At 35.8% G+C, this 14,238-nt stretch overlaps 1 protein-coding gene across 2 annotated transcripts in view; it reads right to left on the bottom strand.

Moving 5' to 3' along the window:
- SMCHD1 (structural maintenance of chromosomes flexible hinge domain containing 1) overlaps positions 1 to 14,238 on the bottom strand; it is a 151,624-nt gene that overhangs the window by 49,971 nt on the left and 87,415 nt on the right. For both annotated transcript variants that reach the window (XM_021672411.2, XM_021672412.2), the window contains 5 exons: positions 10,883 to 11,031; positions 9,909 to 9,997; positions 8,636 to 8,754; positions 5,513 to 5,680; positions 1,628 to 1,753 (listed from right to left, as the gene is read on the bottom strand). In XM_021672411.2, coding sequence (XP_021528086.1) covers positions 1,628 to 1,753; positions 5,513 to 5,680; positions 8,636 to 8,754; positions 9,909 to 9,997; positions 10,883 to 11,031 — 651 coding nt within the window. The remainder of the gene's footprint in view (positions 1 to 1,627; positions 1,754 to 5,512; positions 5,681 to 8,635; positions 8,755 to 9,908; positions 9,998 to 10,882; positions 11,032 to 14,238) is intronic.

Genomic DNA, 14,238 nt, shown 5'->3' with positions numbered 1-14,238 from the left:
CTCCTAAACCCTAAAACCCATTTCAACTTAATAGAACCTAAAGAGTAGGTAATAATAGTACAGGCAGACAGGAAAAGCAATAGTTAAATAGAAAAAAATGAGAAAGAGTACCTGAAATGATAGGATGAAGTCCTATGTTTATTTATACCTGTCCCAATTACCCTCTGGTCCACTGACTCTTAACCCATCTTTCTCAAAATATATCTCCCATCTGGGTATCAAATCCTTATTGCTAAGCCAGAGAGAAGTAAGTCTTTTCAGGTCTGATAGTAGCAATATCAGCCACCTTTAACAGTCTTAAAAACTCCGACTCTAATTACTATGAAAACAGGTCCATGTGTATAACAAGCCATTCCTAGCACTTTAATCTTCCATGTGACTTTTAAGATCACCTTGTCAGGTTCTGGGAAATCCCTGTTGGGATTCTGATTGAACTAATTAGTTGCAAGAGAAACATCATCTTTACATATCAACTGGTTTCTCCCATTACATTTATAAAATACATGTGGAGGGATACTCAAGATTGTCTGAATATGACCCCAACTCCCTCTGGCTTGCCTAGCAACAAGCTGGCTGGGACCAATGAATTCCCTTCAACAAACAGAAGAGATGGTATAAAAATATAACTCTGTGGCCAAGCATGGTGGCTCACCCCTGTAATCCCAGCACTTTTGGAGTCTGAGGCAGGCGGGTGGATCACTCGAGGTCAGGAGTTTTAGACCAGCCTAGCCAACGTGGTGAAACCCCGTCTCTACTGAAAATATAAAAATCAGCCACACATGATGGCTCGTGCCTGTAATCCCAGCTACTCAGGAGGCTGACACAGGAGAATTGCTTGAACCCAGGAGACGGAGGTTGCAGTAAGCCAAGATTGCGCCATTGCACTCAAGCTCGGGCATCGCAGCAAATGAAAAAAAACAACAACAACAACAACAAAACAACTTTGCAAGGACTAGAAGCTTTTCTTCTTTCCCCTAGAAAGAGGGCCTCCAACTTTGCACCAGCCACTAGATCCCAAGCAGCTTCTCAATACTCATGGGAATAACTGATACCTAATCTTGAACTTTCTGGTAGCCAAGACTGTTCCCAAACTTTACAAGATCACGTTCATACCTGCCCCATAAAAAGAACAACAGAGGAGAGGAGCCTCACCCTAGAACATACCAGTATGTTCTAGCAGCTCTGCCCAGGATCTGGTAGCTCTCCGTAAGATAATAGCGGATAAGTACATGCATGACTCTTTTTGTTTAGCCTTACCATGTTTGTTTCCCCAATAATGCCTGTTCCTTAATCCATTCTACAGGTCACTGTGGTATCTGTCTTCGTTCACTTTGTCAGTGTTAATTATTACTCATCCTAATCTGAAATGCAAGTCTTACTAGTACTATCTAAGAAACACTAAAACAGCCATAACTGTACAATGTTGACCCCTTGTTGTACTATTGTAAGATATAAACTCTACTTCCTCAAAATAATTATAAAAAATGTTGAGGTTTATTTAATCTAAGCAGTAATGAAGATTATGTAAAATGTATTTTTTTAAGAAAGCAATATGACAGCTAAAGACACTATCATGAAAATGAAATCCAGAATTTTAAGTGAAAATGTAAAGAAGTTTAAAACTTACCTTTAAATTGCTAGCTTTTGTAAGACTTATTTTAACATGTGGTACCAGTGCTGGATTATCCCACTGATCACAAAGTTGAACAATAATAGGGTTCTGTAAATCTCTTCCATTAATCACTGGAATAGACTGAAAAGAATAGAAATATTTTAAGAAACACTAAAATATATGGGCCAAACAACGCAATTACTTATTTGTGTAACAATCACTTAATTTATCTCTGTTCTACTTGCAAACGGCTTCTTTGGTCAATGAAAATAAACTTTTGAAAGCCAACTAAGTTGTCGCAAGTGACCCTCTTATAGAAATGATAAATGATCTGAGAAAAGGAAAAGCAGCACTTGACATTACAGTCTTCCCTCAGCATCCACAGGAGGTTGGTTCTAGACCGCAAGTGGATACCAAAAGCTGCAGATACTCAACTCTTTTATATAAATTGCATAGTGTTTGCATATAACCTAAGCATACACTTGAAACCATCTTTAGATTACTTATAATACCTAATATAATGTAAATGCTATATAAGTACTAGAATATGTTCAACAGAAATAGAAACCTATCTTTGGTTCTCAGATTTAGCATTGGCAATCTGTAGTTTAGCTTCTCCCTCAGTCAATGTTCAGCTCTCTGCCGTTGTGCATTAAATGCAGTAATACGACTTTCTAGCCCTTGGTTAAATAGGACTACTCACTTATGATCTTCACTGTCTTGTTGACTCAAAGCTCTTCTTGCTTTTCCCCTAGCTAGTATGTAAGGCTGTATAATTCTAGAAATCTGCCTACTGACCTGTTATTAATAGGAAACATCCAAGGAAACAGTGTTAAACAAGATACCTGACAAAGGCCCAATTTTTAAAAGTTAAAAAAAGATCAAAGAGAACAAAGAGAACAACAACAAAAAACTGATTTATCGTCTCTCCTCTACCAAGAATGTTCTTTCTGCTTCCTCTACCCACTACTCTTAACTGAGGTAGTTGGTTACCAGATTACGAGGAAAGGCTGCGAAAATGGAAAGAAAAATTAACAGTCTGCTATGAATACGACATTATGAAAGAAACCAAAGACCCTTGAGTTTAGTTATAATGTCCCTCTACTATAAAGATTACTCTGCTACAGCTGTGTTCCTGCTGCCAAAGTTTATAAAAAGCTTGAATTCTGAAAAGTGCTGAGTTTCCAAATATAAACATATAGTATTGTATTGTATTCCTAATCACATGACTGTTTACCCAAACTACCTTTAAAGGACAGTCTAAGTTTTTAAAGAACTCCTAGCTACTTTAAAAGGTTATCTTTAGTAAATGACTTGTAGCCCAAACTGCTAATAATAAAGTTTTCTAGAAAATAGTAGAAAATGCAAATTTCCAAAATCAAATGTTCATAAACATATTAATATCACTTTTAATGTCACTTTTTAATAGTGGCATGTTAATATTTCAGAATTTCAGTTTCCTCATTTGTCTTTGTTATTTTTTTACAGAGACAAATTCTTACTATGTTGCCCTGCCAGGTCTTGAACTCCTAGCTCAGGCAATCCTTCCACCTTGGTCTCCCCAAAGTGTTGGGATTACAAGGCATGAACCACTGCACCTGGCCAGTTCCCTCATTTATAAAGAATAATATATGTGTTTATTAATACACATATATTCTATTCATCATGTTTGTGTATTATATGTTCCTCCTTTGTACACAGATCCTATTGAGGGTAAGGTGGGTCAGCAACTAGTCTCATCTACATATAACCATATCTCTAACTGAATATTAGTTTGTTTTATTTTAAGCTTCTGGATTATTATGGTATCTACAAATAACTCTTAGAATAAATTTTTAAGCTAACAAGCTGTCATTATTTTTTATATTCATCCCCAAAAACGATACAAGGCTAACATGTCCAGATTTTTTCCACCGTAAAACTGTTCCACACAACTGTTCAAGATCACAGTCAATCAACAAATCCTTCATTGGCATCAATAAGTATAAAAAGTGGGTTAGTTTATGTTTTGTAAGTGCTCCCAGAAAAAAAAAAATGCACTGGTTTTTCGGTAAAACCTTTTAGTCAACACACTATTATTTTAAAAACCGTATTTTATAAAGTACACTGTCATAACCAGTTTATCTGCTTTTTAAACTCATAAATGAAAAAGAACAATCTCAAACTAAGGTATCAGCATATTAACCTTTCTTAGAAAATATCCTTTACTAAGATATTTTCACCTACTACCATGATCGTGTGAGTTCATTTTCTTTTATAGAAAACGTGGGCTAGGAATGGTGGCTCACACCTGCAATCCCAGAACTTTGGAAGACTGAGGCAGAAGAATAGCTTGAGCCCAGGAGTTCAAGATCAGCCTAGCCAACATGGTGAAACCCTGTCTCTATTAAAAATATATTTTTTTTAATTTTTAAAATAAAAATTAAAGTTAGCTATAATATAAACAGTTAAAGTCCCGGCTGGGGGTGGTGATTCACGCCTGTAATCCCAGCACTTTGGGAAGCCAAGGCAGACAGATTGCCTGAGGTTAGGAGTTTAAGACCAACCATGGCCAACATGGTGAAACCCTACCTCTACTAAATTAGCGCGGCATAGTGGCACATGCCTGTAATCCCAGCTATTTGAGAGGCTGAGTCAGGAGAATTACTTGAACCTGGGAGGCGGAGGTTGCAGTGAGCCAAAACCATGCCACTGAACTACAGCCTGGATAACAAGAGTAAAACCCAGTCTTAAAAAAAAAAAAAAAAAAAGTGAAGGCCCTGCTATTCCTATTCCATAACCAAATGCCAGAATATGGACATTTTAAAACTAGAATTGTATCAAAGGATACAAAATTTCAGTTAGATAGGTGTATTAAGTTCAAAAGATCTATTGTATGATGTAATGATTATAGTTAATAGTATACTGCATTCTTCAAACTGCTAATAGATTTCAAATGTTTTCACCAAAAAAATATGTGAAGTAATCGGTATGTTAACTAGCTTGATTTAACCACTCCACAATGTATACATATTTCAAAATATGTTGTACACAATAAATATGTACAATTTTTACCCATCAATCAAATTAGAACTCTAAAACTTCAGTTAAAAAAGAAAATCAAAAGATTTGGCAGATATTTACAAAATTATTATTTAAGATTTAAGGGCCGGGCATGATGGCGCATGCTTGTAATTCCAGCACTTTGGGAGGCTGAGGCAGGTGGATCACGAGGTCAAGAGATCGAGACCATCCTGGCCAACATGGTGAAACCCCATCTCTACTAAAAATACAAAAAAATTAGCCAGGCATGGTGGTGTGTGCCTGTGGTCCCAGCTTCTCGGGAGGCTGAGGCAGGAGAATTGCTTGAAACCTGAAAACAGAAGTTGCAGTGAGCTGGGATCAGGCCACTGCACTCCAGCCTGGCGATAGAGTGAGACACCATCTCAAAAAAAAAAAAAGATTTAAGTACTTGCATAGGAAGGCATACTGAAGTATTTATGGGTATGACTTGACGTCTGGGATATGCTTTTTAAAACTCCAACAAAAAAGTTATTAGATTGGTGTAAGAGAACAAAGAACAAAATTGGCAAAAGTCAGTAACTGCAGAAACTAGGTAACTGGCACATGGGAGTTCACTACACTATTCTTTTTATTTTTATGCATGTTTGAAATCTTCTGTAATGTAGTTAATGTAGTTTTTAGGATCTGAATTACTATATTTACTATTTTTAACAAATGAGGACACAATGATTAATTAAATAAAAAGTATTAAGCCTCACATTACCTTGCTCTTTTGTTATTTTTACTGTTAACAACTGTTACTTCAGCAACAAAATATATCTATTCTGATCCACTGACAGTCTGAAAGTAATAAGCCATATGATATTATTCTTTCAGTGAAGGCATGAAATGACTTACCTCCTTTAGTTCTGGCCAGTCTATAAGGAGAAGTTTAGCAGGAGGTCCAGAAATTAGTTGCACCCGAATAAAGTCAGAAAACTCACGCCAAGTAAAACAAAGATCCTTATTTCCAGGAGGACCTGGAATAAATCTGATGCCTCTTACACTTATACTCTGTGTGTTTTCCTAGTGAGGAAAAGTACATTAAGAAAAGACGGGAGGATATCACTTAGTTTTCAGAAAAACAAAATAAAATGTTTTGTCATTAACCCATGGGCAGACAGATGTTTCCTGGTAACATGACAGCAAATAAATTGCACCCATGCAATAATAGCATGTCATACATTTTATTTTTAAGACAGGAGAAACTGAATTTTTTCTTTCAAGGGATAGGGGATCTAAAAGGTTCTGGCTACGTCTCTTTACCTTATCTTTTCTTAATTTCTCTCTTCCTTATACTTTCTCCTTTCTGCTACCTGAATAGCCTTTCCACTTGTTCTTTCCCTCCGTTTGCAATATTATTTACCAGATATACACATTGTTTTTCTTTAGATTTTTGTACATGATACCTTAATAAGAGGCACTTCTCTGACCACCTTACTTATTGGCATACTATCTATCCCCTTCCCTACTTCATTTTTCTTACCTCTTATTTCTCATCTATTACATGTCCTCTCCATGACAAGATGATTTCCACAAGGGCAGGAGCTTTGATTTGTCACTGCTCAATCTCTTACTCAGAACAATGCCTAACACATCCTATCAATGAGAATCAATGAAACTAGCCTACAATCTTTGCAATATGACTGAATGCCTCCACACTGGCATGACTGTGGCAGTATTCGTATTTTAATGGTGACCCTTGATGATTTAGTCATCTTATTCTACTAGGTGCAAATCTACTTCATCAAAATTTTATTTGTTTTGTTTCTGGGCTGCTGTAACAATATTTCACCAAAATTTTAAAATCAGGCCAGGCACAGTGGTTCATGACTATAATCCCAGCACTTTACGAGACCAAGGTGGAAGGATCCCTTGGTCCAGGAGTTCAGGACCAGCCTGGGCTACACAGTAAGACCCTGTCTCTACAAAAAAATTTAAAAATTAGCCAGGTGTGGTGACATGCGTCTGTAGTCCCAGCTAGTTGGGAGGCTCTGGTGGGAGGATCACTTGAGCCCAAGAGGTTGAAGCTACAAGTGAGCCACATTCGCAATACTGCACTGCACTCTAGCTTGGGCAACAGAGTTAGATTCTGTCTCAAAAAATTAAATAACTAAATCAGAGAGAAAACTTCATGTTTTATGTTCTCAAACAATGATTTGCAGAACAGAACATTTTATGTAAAAAGTCACTGTAAAATAATCAAAATTAATCTCTCCTAAAACCCCAATAAGCACAGAAGAATTTTTCAACATTTAGAAAACAAATTAAATAGATAATCCTTAGCAAAATGTACTGAAGTTCAAAATACGTAAAGTCTATCCTGGGGTTCCAAATTTAATAGCCATTCTGAACCAAAAGCCCTTCTGAAGGGGTGATTTCTTTTTAAAGTCATGTTGGAAATTGTTCTGGTTTTATTTCAAATCTTGAAAATGAAATTACATTTACAAATTGTAGATGGGTACACATAGAATTAAACATAGAATTCTGAAAATGAGAAAAGATAGTATATGTCAATTACAGAATGACAGGAGTAGAAAAAAGTCCACTTGTCTGGAGAGTAAAGAGCTACGGAGAGAGAAAGGGGTGAGATTACAGTAGGGTGGAATACTATAGGCATTTAGGTCATACTAAGGCAATGGATCTCAAATGCAGTAGAATGTAACATGCTGATAGGTCTAATGGGTAGCATGAGAACTGAAAATTGACCCATTAATTTGGTCAGGTAGAACAGAGCAGAAAAACATGATCAGAGTGGCTTGCTACAGAATGACAGAAAAGGAATGAAAATATACAATTCTTCCAAGGAGTTCTACTATAAAATGGAGGACTCGGGCAGTAGATGGATAGGAATACAGGGCCAAATGAAGCTTTGGTGGCTTTTCTGGAGGGATTTTTCCTTTTGTTTAAGATGAGAGACATTCCAGCATGTTTACATGCTGGTGGGACTGATCTGGTAGAAGAGATAACTGAAGATGTAGGAAGACAGGTTATAATTTAGGAGCAATTAGGAGCTTGTGCACAGACTGATAGGAAGCAGGGACTGTTCATTCATAACAACAGAGCACAATTATTTTCTGATTCCATCTACCTGTACAGTGAAGCTAGATAATGGAAGAACCTAAAAGTCAAAGAGCACACTTTATCACTGTTCAGGGAACAAAATACCACTCAAAGTTCCTTAGCAGTGAAAATGATGCTCTCGAAATTAGAAAATAGCAGAACAGATTACTGTAGACAGAAACTCTAGTTAGAAGGGAAACATGGAAGTTATTTTGTGACTGCCCTGTTAAGAAAAAGTATAATAAAAACTCTCAGAGGAGGAAAAGTTTAAAAAAGCATTCAATGATCTAAATGAATTTAACTTCCCTTTGACCTGAGAGATCTCCTCTTTCATCCACTGGGGACTGGCAGGTTCTTTAAAGACCCAACTCCAGCATGGCCTTTTCCCTAAAGTTGTCTCTCTCTCTCCAATCAGAGTATAGCATGCTTGTTTGTTTTAAATAAACAAAGAATTCCACCAGAGTTTTTACTTTTCAAGCTAACCTGAATTAACTGCACCGTTGCAAACCTTTATAATGCCTTTTCTCCTCAGTATTCTGTTATACAGGGTTTAAACACCAAGAAATTTTATTTAAACAGTTACTATGAAAAGCTATCATTAAAAAAAAAAATCTAAATCCAAAATCTTTATGGATAAAATGGAATGACATCTGGAATTTGCTTCAAAATAATATGGTATGGAGAGAATGATGATTGCTGAAGATGAATTATGGAAACACAAGAAATACTCTTATTATTCTATGTTTATTTCTGCATATGTTCAAACTTTTTCATTATGTTTTTTTAAATGCCTTTCGTGATTTTTCAATTTAAAAACTAAAACCAAGCTTTTTTGTTATACTAGTTTTTCTCAAACTTTTTGTTACACATAAAACAATGGAGTGAACTAAACCAAAACGGTATAGAAAGTAGCCATACCTGAAAGGTTGTTTTCAAATTTGAGTTATCAAGTCCAACTCCAGCAACTGACAAAGCAGATAAAGAACTTGGTGAAAATGCTTGAATCTGATTTCCGTACTGATCCGTAATTATTATAACTAAAAAAGGGGGAAGTTTTATTTTAGTATTATCTTTTAATAGAAAATATAAATATCCATGATATATTTTATAAAAACATGCTTAGAAACTTACTCTTTGTTCTCTGAGTAATTTTTGGTATAAAATAATTATGGTCATTTAAAGTAAATCACTACAAAATAAACATCAAGAATTTACACAGGTATATTCAACTACGTTTAATTAAATGTTAATCAAATTTTTTACCATGAAAATCTGAAGATTTGAATGCAATTTTCTAGACATAAGAAAAAATACATAGGAATCCATTCATATATGTATGTTATACTTTTATGTTTAAAGAAGAATTTTTTTTTTAACCCAAATGCCCATCAATGATAGACTGGATAAAGAAAATGTGGCACATATACACCGATGAAATACTATGCAGCCATAAAAAAGGATGAGTTCATGCCCTTTGCAGGGACATAGATGAAGCTAGAAACTATCATTCTCAGAAAACTAACACAGAAACAGAAAACTAAACACCACGTGTTCTCACTCATAAGTGGGAGTTGAACAACGAGAACACATGGACACAAGAGGGGAACATCACACACTGGGGTCTGTCAGTGGGTGGGGGGCTAGGGGAGGGATAAAATTAGAAGAAATACCTAATGTAGATGATGGGCTGATGGGTGCAGCAAACCACCATGGCATGTGTATACCTATGTAACAAACCTGCACGTTCTGCACATGTATCCCAGAACTTAAAGTATAATTTTTTTTTTCTGATAATTTTTTTGGTAGTAGGGTATCACTATTTTGTCCAGGCTGGCCTCAAACCCCTTGGATCAGGCAATCCTCCTACCTCAGCCTCCTGGGTAGCTGGGACTACAGGCATGTGCAACATGCCAAGCTTACTTCATACTTTTGTTATTAACTTCTAATTAGTAATATTATTACTTCTAACAAAAGGCAAGATTTTTTTAACAAAATGTCTGTCAAACTGATTTTAAAGCTATGCCAGCCTGGGCAAAGATAACCAAAATAATCTTATCTGACAACAGATTTTAAAACAATAACATTATGTGAACCCAAAAGCTTTCCTTTCAGATTATATATCTAAAACATCTATGGAAGGAAACATCACAGAAGTTTGTTTTTTTGTTTTTTTAAGGCAAGCCATACTAACCTACTTCTCCTTGAAGTTCTTGGCCCATCTGTACTGTTTTTCCTCCTTTTAACTCACATTTTAAATGTTTAGGTTCATCAGGAAGTGGTCTGAAATTGTTTAACAAGTTAAAAATCTTTAGTTACACCATGAATTGAAGTAGTTCCCAAATGCTACAGAATAACACATACATAATGTCCATATTCCATAACTCAAATACTCCTTCAAATGCCTCCTTAATTTATATAATCTGCTATTAACACAAAAGAAAATAGGGAAAAGATACTTTGCAAAGATAGTAGAGAATATGGACCAAAAACTTAAAAACATGTTAAGTCATAGCATTTATGCTGGATTAAAAGGAAAATACGACAAGAGAACAGATGAGTTACTAACTTACTGAGAGATTTCATTATGGTCAGATGCAGTACATTTGAAAATGCTATCTCAAATGCAGAACTATTCTAAGTGTTGGGAATAGTATAGAAATGGGTAGAGGGTAGTACAAGAGGTTACTGGAAAAGAGGTGTCCAAGAAATTGATAGGCCAGGGTAAAATTTATTTTTACACATTTACGTAAGTCTGTCCCTTTAATATGAGTTCTACATATTAACTCTGGTTGGACTCTCAGCTTTAAAAATTCTAAGCAATGAAGGAATTTTTCCTTCTGAACAACACTGACTGATCACACTGTATCTTTTGTATTTTTTATGTCTTTGTCATTTTGCTGGTGTTTTCACTGTCACTTGCACTAAACTTTCTTTTAATGAAGGTTCTAGCTACTAGAGGGCCAATTCAGTGCAGGGTTATAGTGATAACAAAAATTAATCGCTATCACCAATGATCCTTTATTCCAAAAATAATCTAACATATTTTAAAGAAACTATAATATTTTTACATTAAAAGCAACTTTCATATATGTACACTGGAGAAAAGTATTTTTGTTGCCATAAGCTGAATTTTAAAATACTGCAAAATATAATGAGTCCACAAACCTTACTGTAAATGCACTTTCCAAAGACACATGATCATCTTGGAACGAAACCTGGCAATAGCGCATATCTTTTACAGATGTTGGTACTTGTACATCGGGAAGTAGACCCTGTAGCAAGTGTTCTTTGTTAATCTCAGGAGTCCAATTAACCTAGGAGAAAATGATATATTTAAGAATAAGGCTTAGTCTAATATTCTCCTACTGCCACTTATCTTACTCTTAAAACTATATTATAATCCATCTTCTTCACCCCCATGAAAAAAGTCTCTTTATAATCAGAAATGGTGGTGGTTCATATACTACTACAACACAAAAGCATCCTCTTTGTCTCTGTTGTTAATGTTGTTTTTTAGTAAGATAAAATAAAAATTCTTAAGTCATTTCTTTAGAGTTTTGCCACAGAAGTATCACTGTGGCCATTATAGTTTAAAAATAACATGTAAGTCAGATCATGTGATTAATTCTGAAAAGCAATATTCAATTATTGAAAAGAATCCTATACATGGGAAGGCTTTAAATGAGATCTAGGTGGACCTTATTCTTACTTAGCAAGGTGAGAAAAAAAAAGTTTCATCCATGAATAGAACTTCTACTTTTCTGACCATATTTTGGCCTTAATCTCCTCTGGGGTGCTTTTAGTTTTTGTATTATTTACACCTCTTACATTCCATATTTTAATGTGTCACTTAATCCATACTTCTTCAAGTTGCTTGCCCTACTCTATCCCTACTTTTAAACTTCCAATACTTTCTATTTAAGAATTCTGACCTCAACTTTCTCTCTGCTTTTATTTAGCCTTCTATAGTTGTGATTTTAAAATCACTAATATTCTATTTTTGTTTTTTATAGATAAGGTCTCACTCTGTAGCCTAGGGTGGAGTGCAATGACATGACCATAGCTCACTCGAGCCTCCAATTCGGGGCTCAAGCAATGCTTCTGTCCCAGTCTCCTGAGTAGCTGAGGCTACAGTAATGTATCACCAGGTCTACCTAATTTCTTGTTGAGATGGGGTCTATGTTGCCCAGGCTGGTCTTGCACTCCTGGACTCCAGTGATCCTTCCACTTCAGCCTTCCAAAGTGCTGGGATTACATGTGTGAGCCACCACACCTGGCCAAAAGACTATTAGAATCACTAATAGTCTTTTTTAAAAAAATTTCTAAATTACACTTTTATTTTTCCTCTACTTTTAGGTTTGGGGGTACATATACAGGTTTGTTACATGGGTAAACTGCATGCTGCTGAGTTTGGTCTATGAATTATCCCATCGCCCAGGTAATGAACATAGTACCCAATAGGTAGTTTTTCAACCCTTGCTCCTCTACTACCCTTCCCTCTTTTGGAATCTCCAGTGTCTACTGTTCCCATTTTTTATGTCCATGTGTATTTAATGTTTAGCTCCCACTTATAAGTTAGACCATTCAGTATTTGGGCTCCTTTTCCTGTATTAATTCACTTAGGATAATGGCCTCCAGGTGCATCCATGTTAGTGCAAAGAACATGATTTTGTTCTTTTTTATGGCTGTGTAGTGTTCTGTGGTATATTTTCTTTATCCAGTCCAGTACTGATAGGCACCTAGATTAACTCCGTGTCTTTGCTGTTGTGAATAGTGCTGAGATAAAATAGTGCTGAGATAAACAAGACACAGAACTACATGTGTATTTGGTGAAATGGCATATTTTCCTTTGGGCATACATACAGTAATGGTATTGCTGGTTCAAATGGTAGTTCTATTTAAGGTTCTTTGAGAACTCATCAAACTGCTCTCCACAGCGGCTGAACTAATTTACAATCCCACCAACAGTGGAGAAGTGTTCCTTTTTCTCCACAACCTTGCCAAAGTCTGTTATTTTTTGACTTTTTAAATATAGCCATTCTGACTGGTGTGAGATAGTATCTCATTGCTTTTGATTTGCATTTCTCTAATTATGATGATGTTGAGCAGTTTTTCATATATTTGCTGACTACATGCACGTCTTTTCTTAACAAGTTATCTGTTCATATCCTTTGCCCATTTTTTAAGTGGTGTTTTTTGCTTGTTGTATTGTTTAAAGTTCCTTATAGATTCTGGATATTAGACCTTTGTTGAATACAGTTTGTTAATATTTTTTTCCCATTTTGTAGGCTGTTTGAATATAGAGTTTGTTAATTTTTTTTTCCATTCTGTAGGCTGTTTACTCTGTTGGTAGTTTCCTTTGCTGTGCAGCTCTTTAGTTTGATTAGGTCCCAATTGTCAATTTTTATTTTTGTTGTAACTGCTTTTGGGGACTTGGTCATAAATTCTTTGCCAGGGCTGATGTCCAGAATGGCTATTTCCTAGGTTTTCTTCTAGAATTTTTACAGTCTGTCTTACATTTGAGTCTTTAATCCATCTTGAGTTAATTTTTGTATATGGTAACAGGGATCCAGTTTCATATGGCTAGCCAGTTATCCTGGCACCGTTTATTGAATAGGGAGTCCTTTACCATTGCTTGTTATTGTTGCCTTTGTCAAAGATGAGATGGCTGTACGGGTACAGCTTTATTTCTGGGTTCTCTAACCTCCTCCATTGGTCTATGTGTTTGTTTTTGTACCAGTAGCATGCCGTTTTGGTTACTGTAGCTCTGTAGTACAGTCTGAAGGTGGGTAGTGATACCTCTCATTTTGCTTGGGATTGTTTTGGCTATTCGAGCTCTTTTTTGGTTCCATATGAATTTTAGAATAGTTTCTTTCCAATTCTGTGAAAAATGACAGTAGTCTAACAGGAACAGCACTGAATCTGTAGATTGCTTTGGACAGTATGGTCACTTTAATGATACTCGTTCCTCTGACTCACAAGCATGAAATGTTTTTCCATTTTTTTGGTATCATCTACGATTTCTTTCAGTAGTGTTTTGCAGTTGTCCTTGTAGAGATCTTTACCTCCTTGGTTAGATGTGTTCCTAGGCATTTTTTTCTTTTTTCTTGTGGCTACCGTAAATGGGACTGTTTTACTGATTTGGTTTTCAGCTTAAATGTTATTGATGTACAGAAATGCTACTGGCTTTTGTACATTGATTGTGTATTCAGAAACCCTACTGAAGTTGTTTATTAGCTCCAGGAGGCTTTTGGCAATCTTTAGTGTTTTCTAGGCATAGAACCACCTCCACAACGAAGCGACAGTTTTATTTCTTTTCCTATTTGGATACTTTTATTTTTCTCTTGCCTGATTGCTCTGGCTAGAACTTCCAGTACTATGTTGAATAGAAGTGGTGAGAGCAGATATCCTTGTATTGTTCAGTTCTCAAGGGGAATGCTTCCAGCTTTTGCCTGTTCAGTATGATGTTGGCTGTGGGTTTATCATAGATGGTTCTCATTATCTTGAGGTGTGTTCCTTCA

Source organism: Aotus nancymaae, unplaced genomic scaffold (genome assembly GCF_030222135.1).
Source record: "Aotus nancymaae isolate 86718 unplaced genomic scaffold, 86718_ANA_hifiasm-v0.15.2.pri h1tg000020l, whole genome shotgun sequence".
Lineage (NCBI taxonomy): Eukaryota > Metazoa > Chordata > Mammalia > Primates > Aotidae > Aotus > Aotus nancymaae.
The sequence above is the reverse complement of the archived record's forward strand: the minus strand, read 5'-3'. Positions and strand labels throughout refer to the sequence as shown.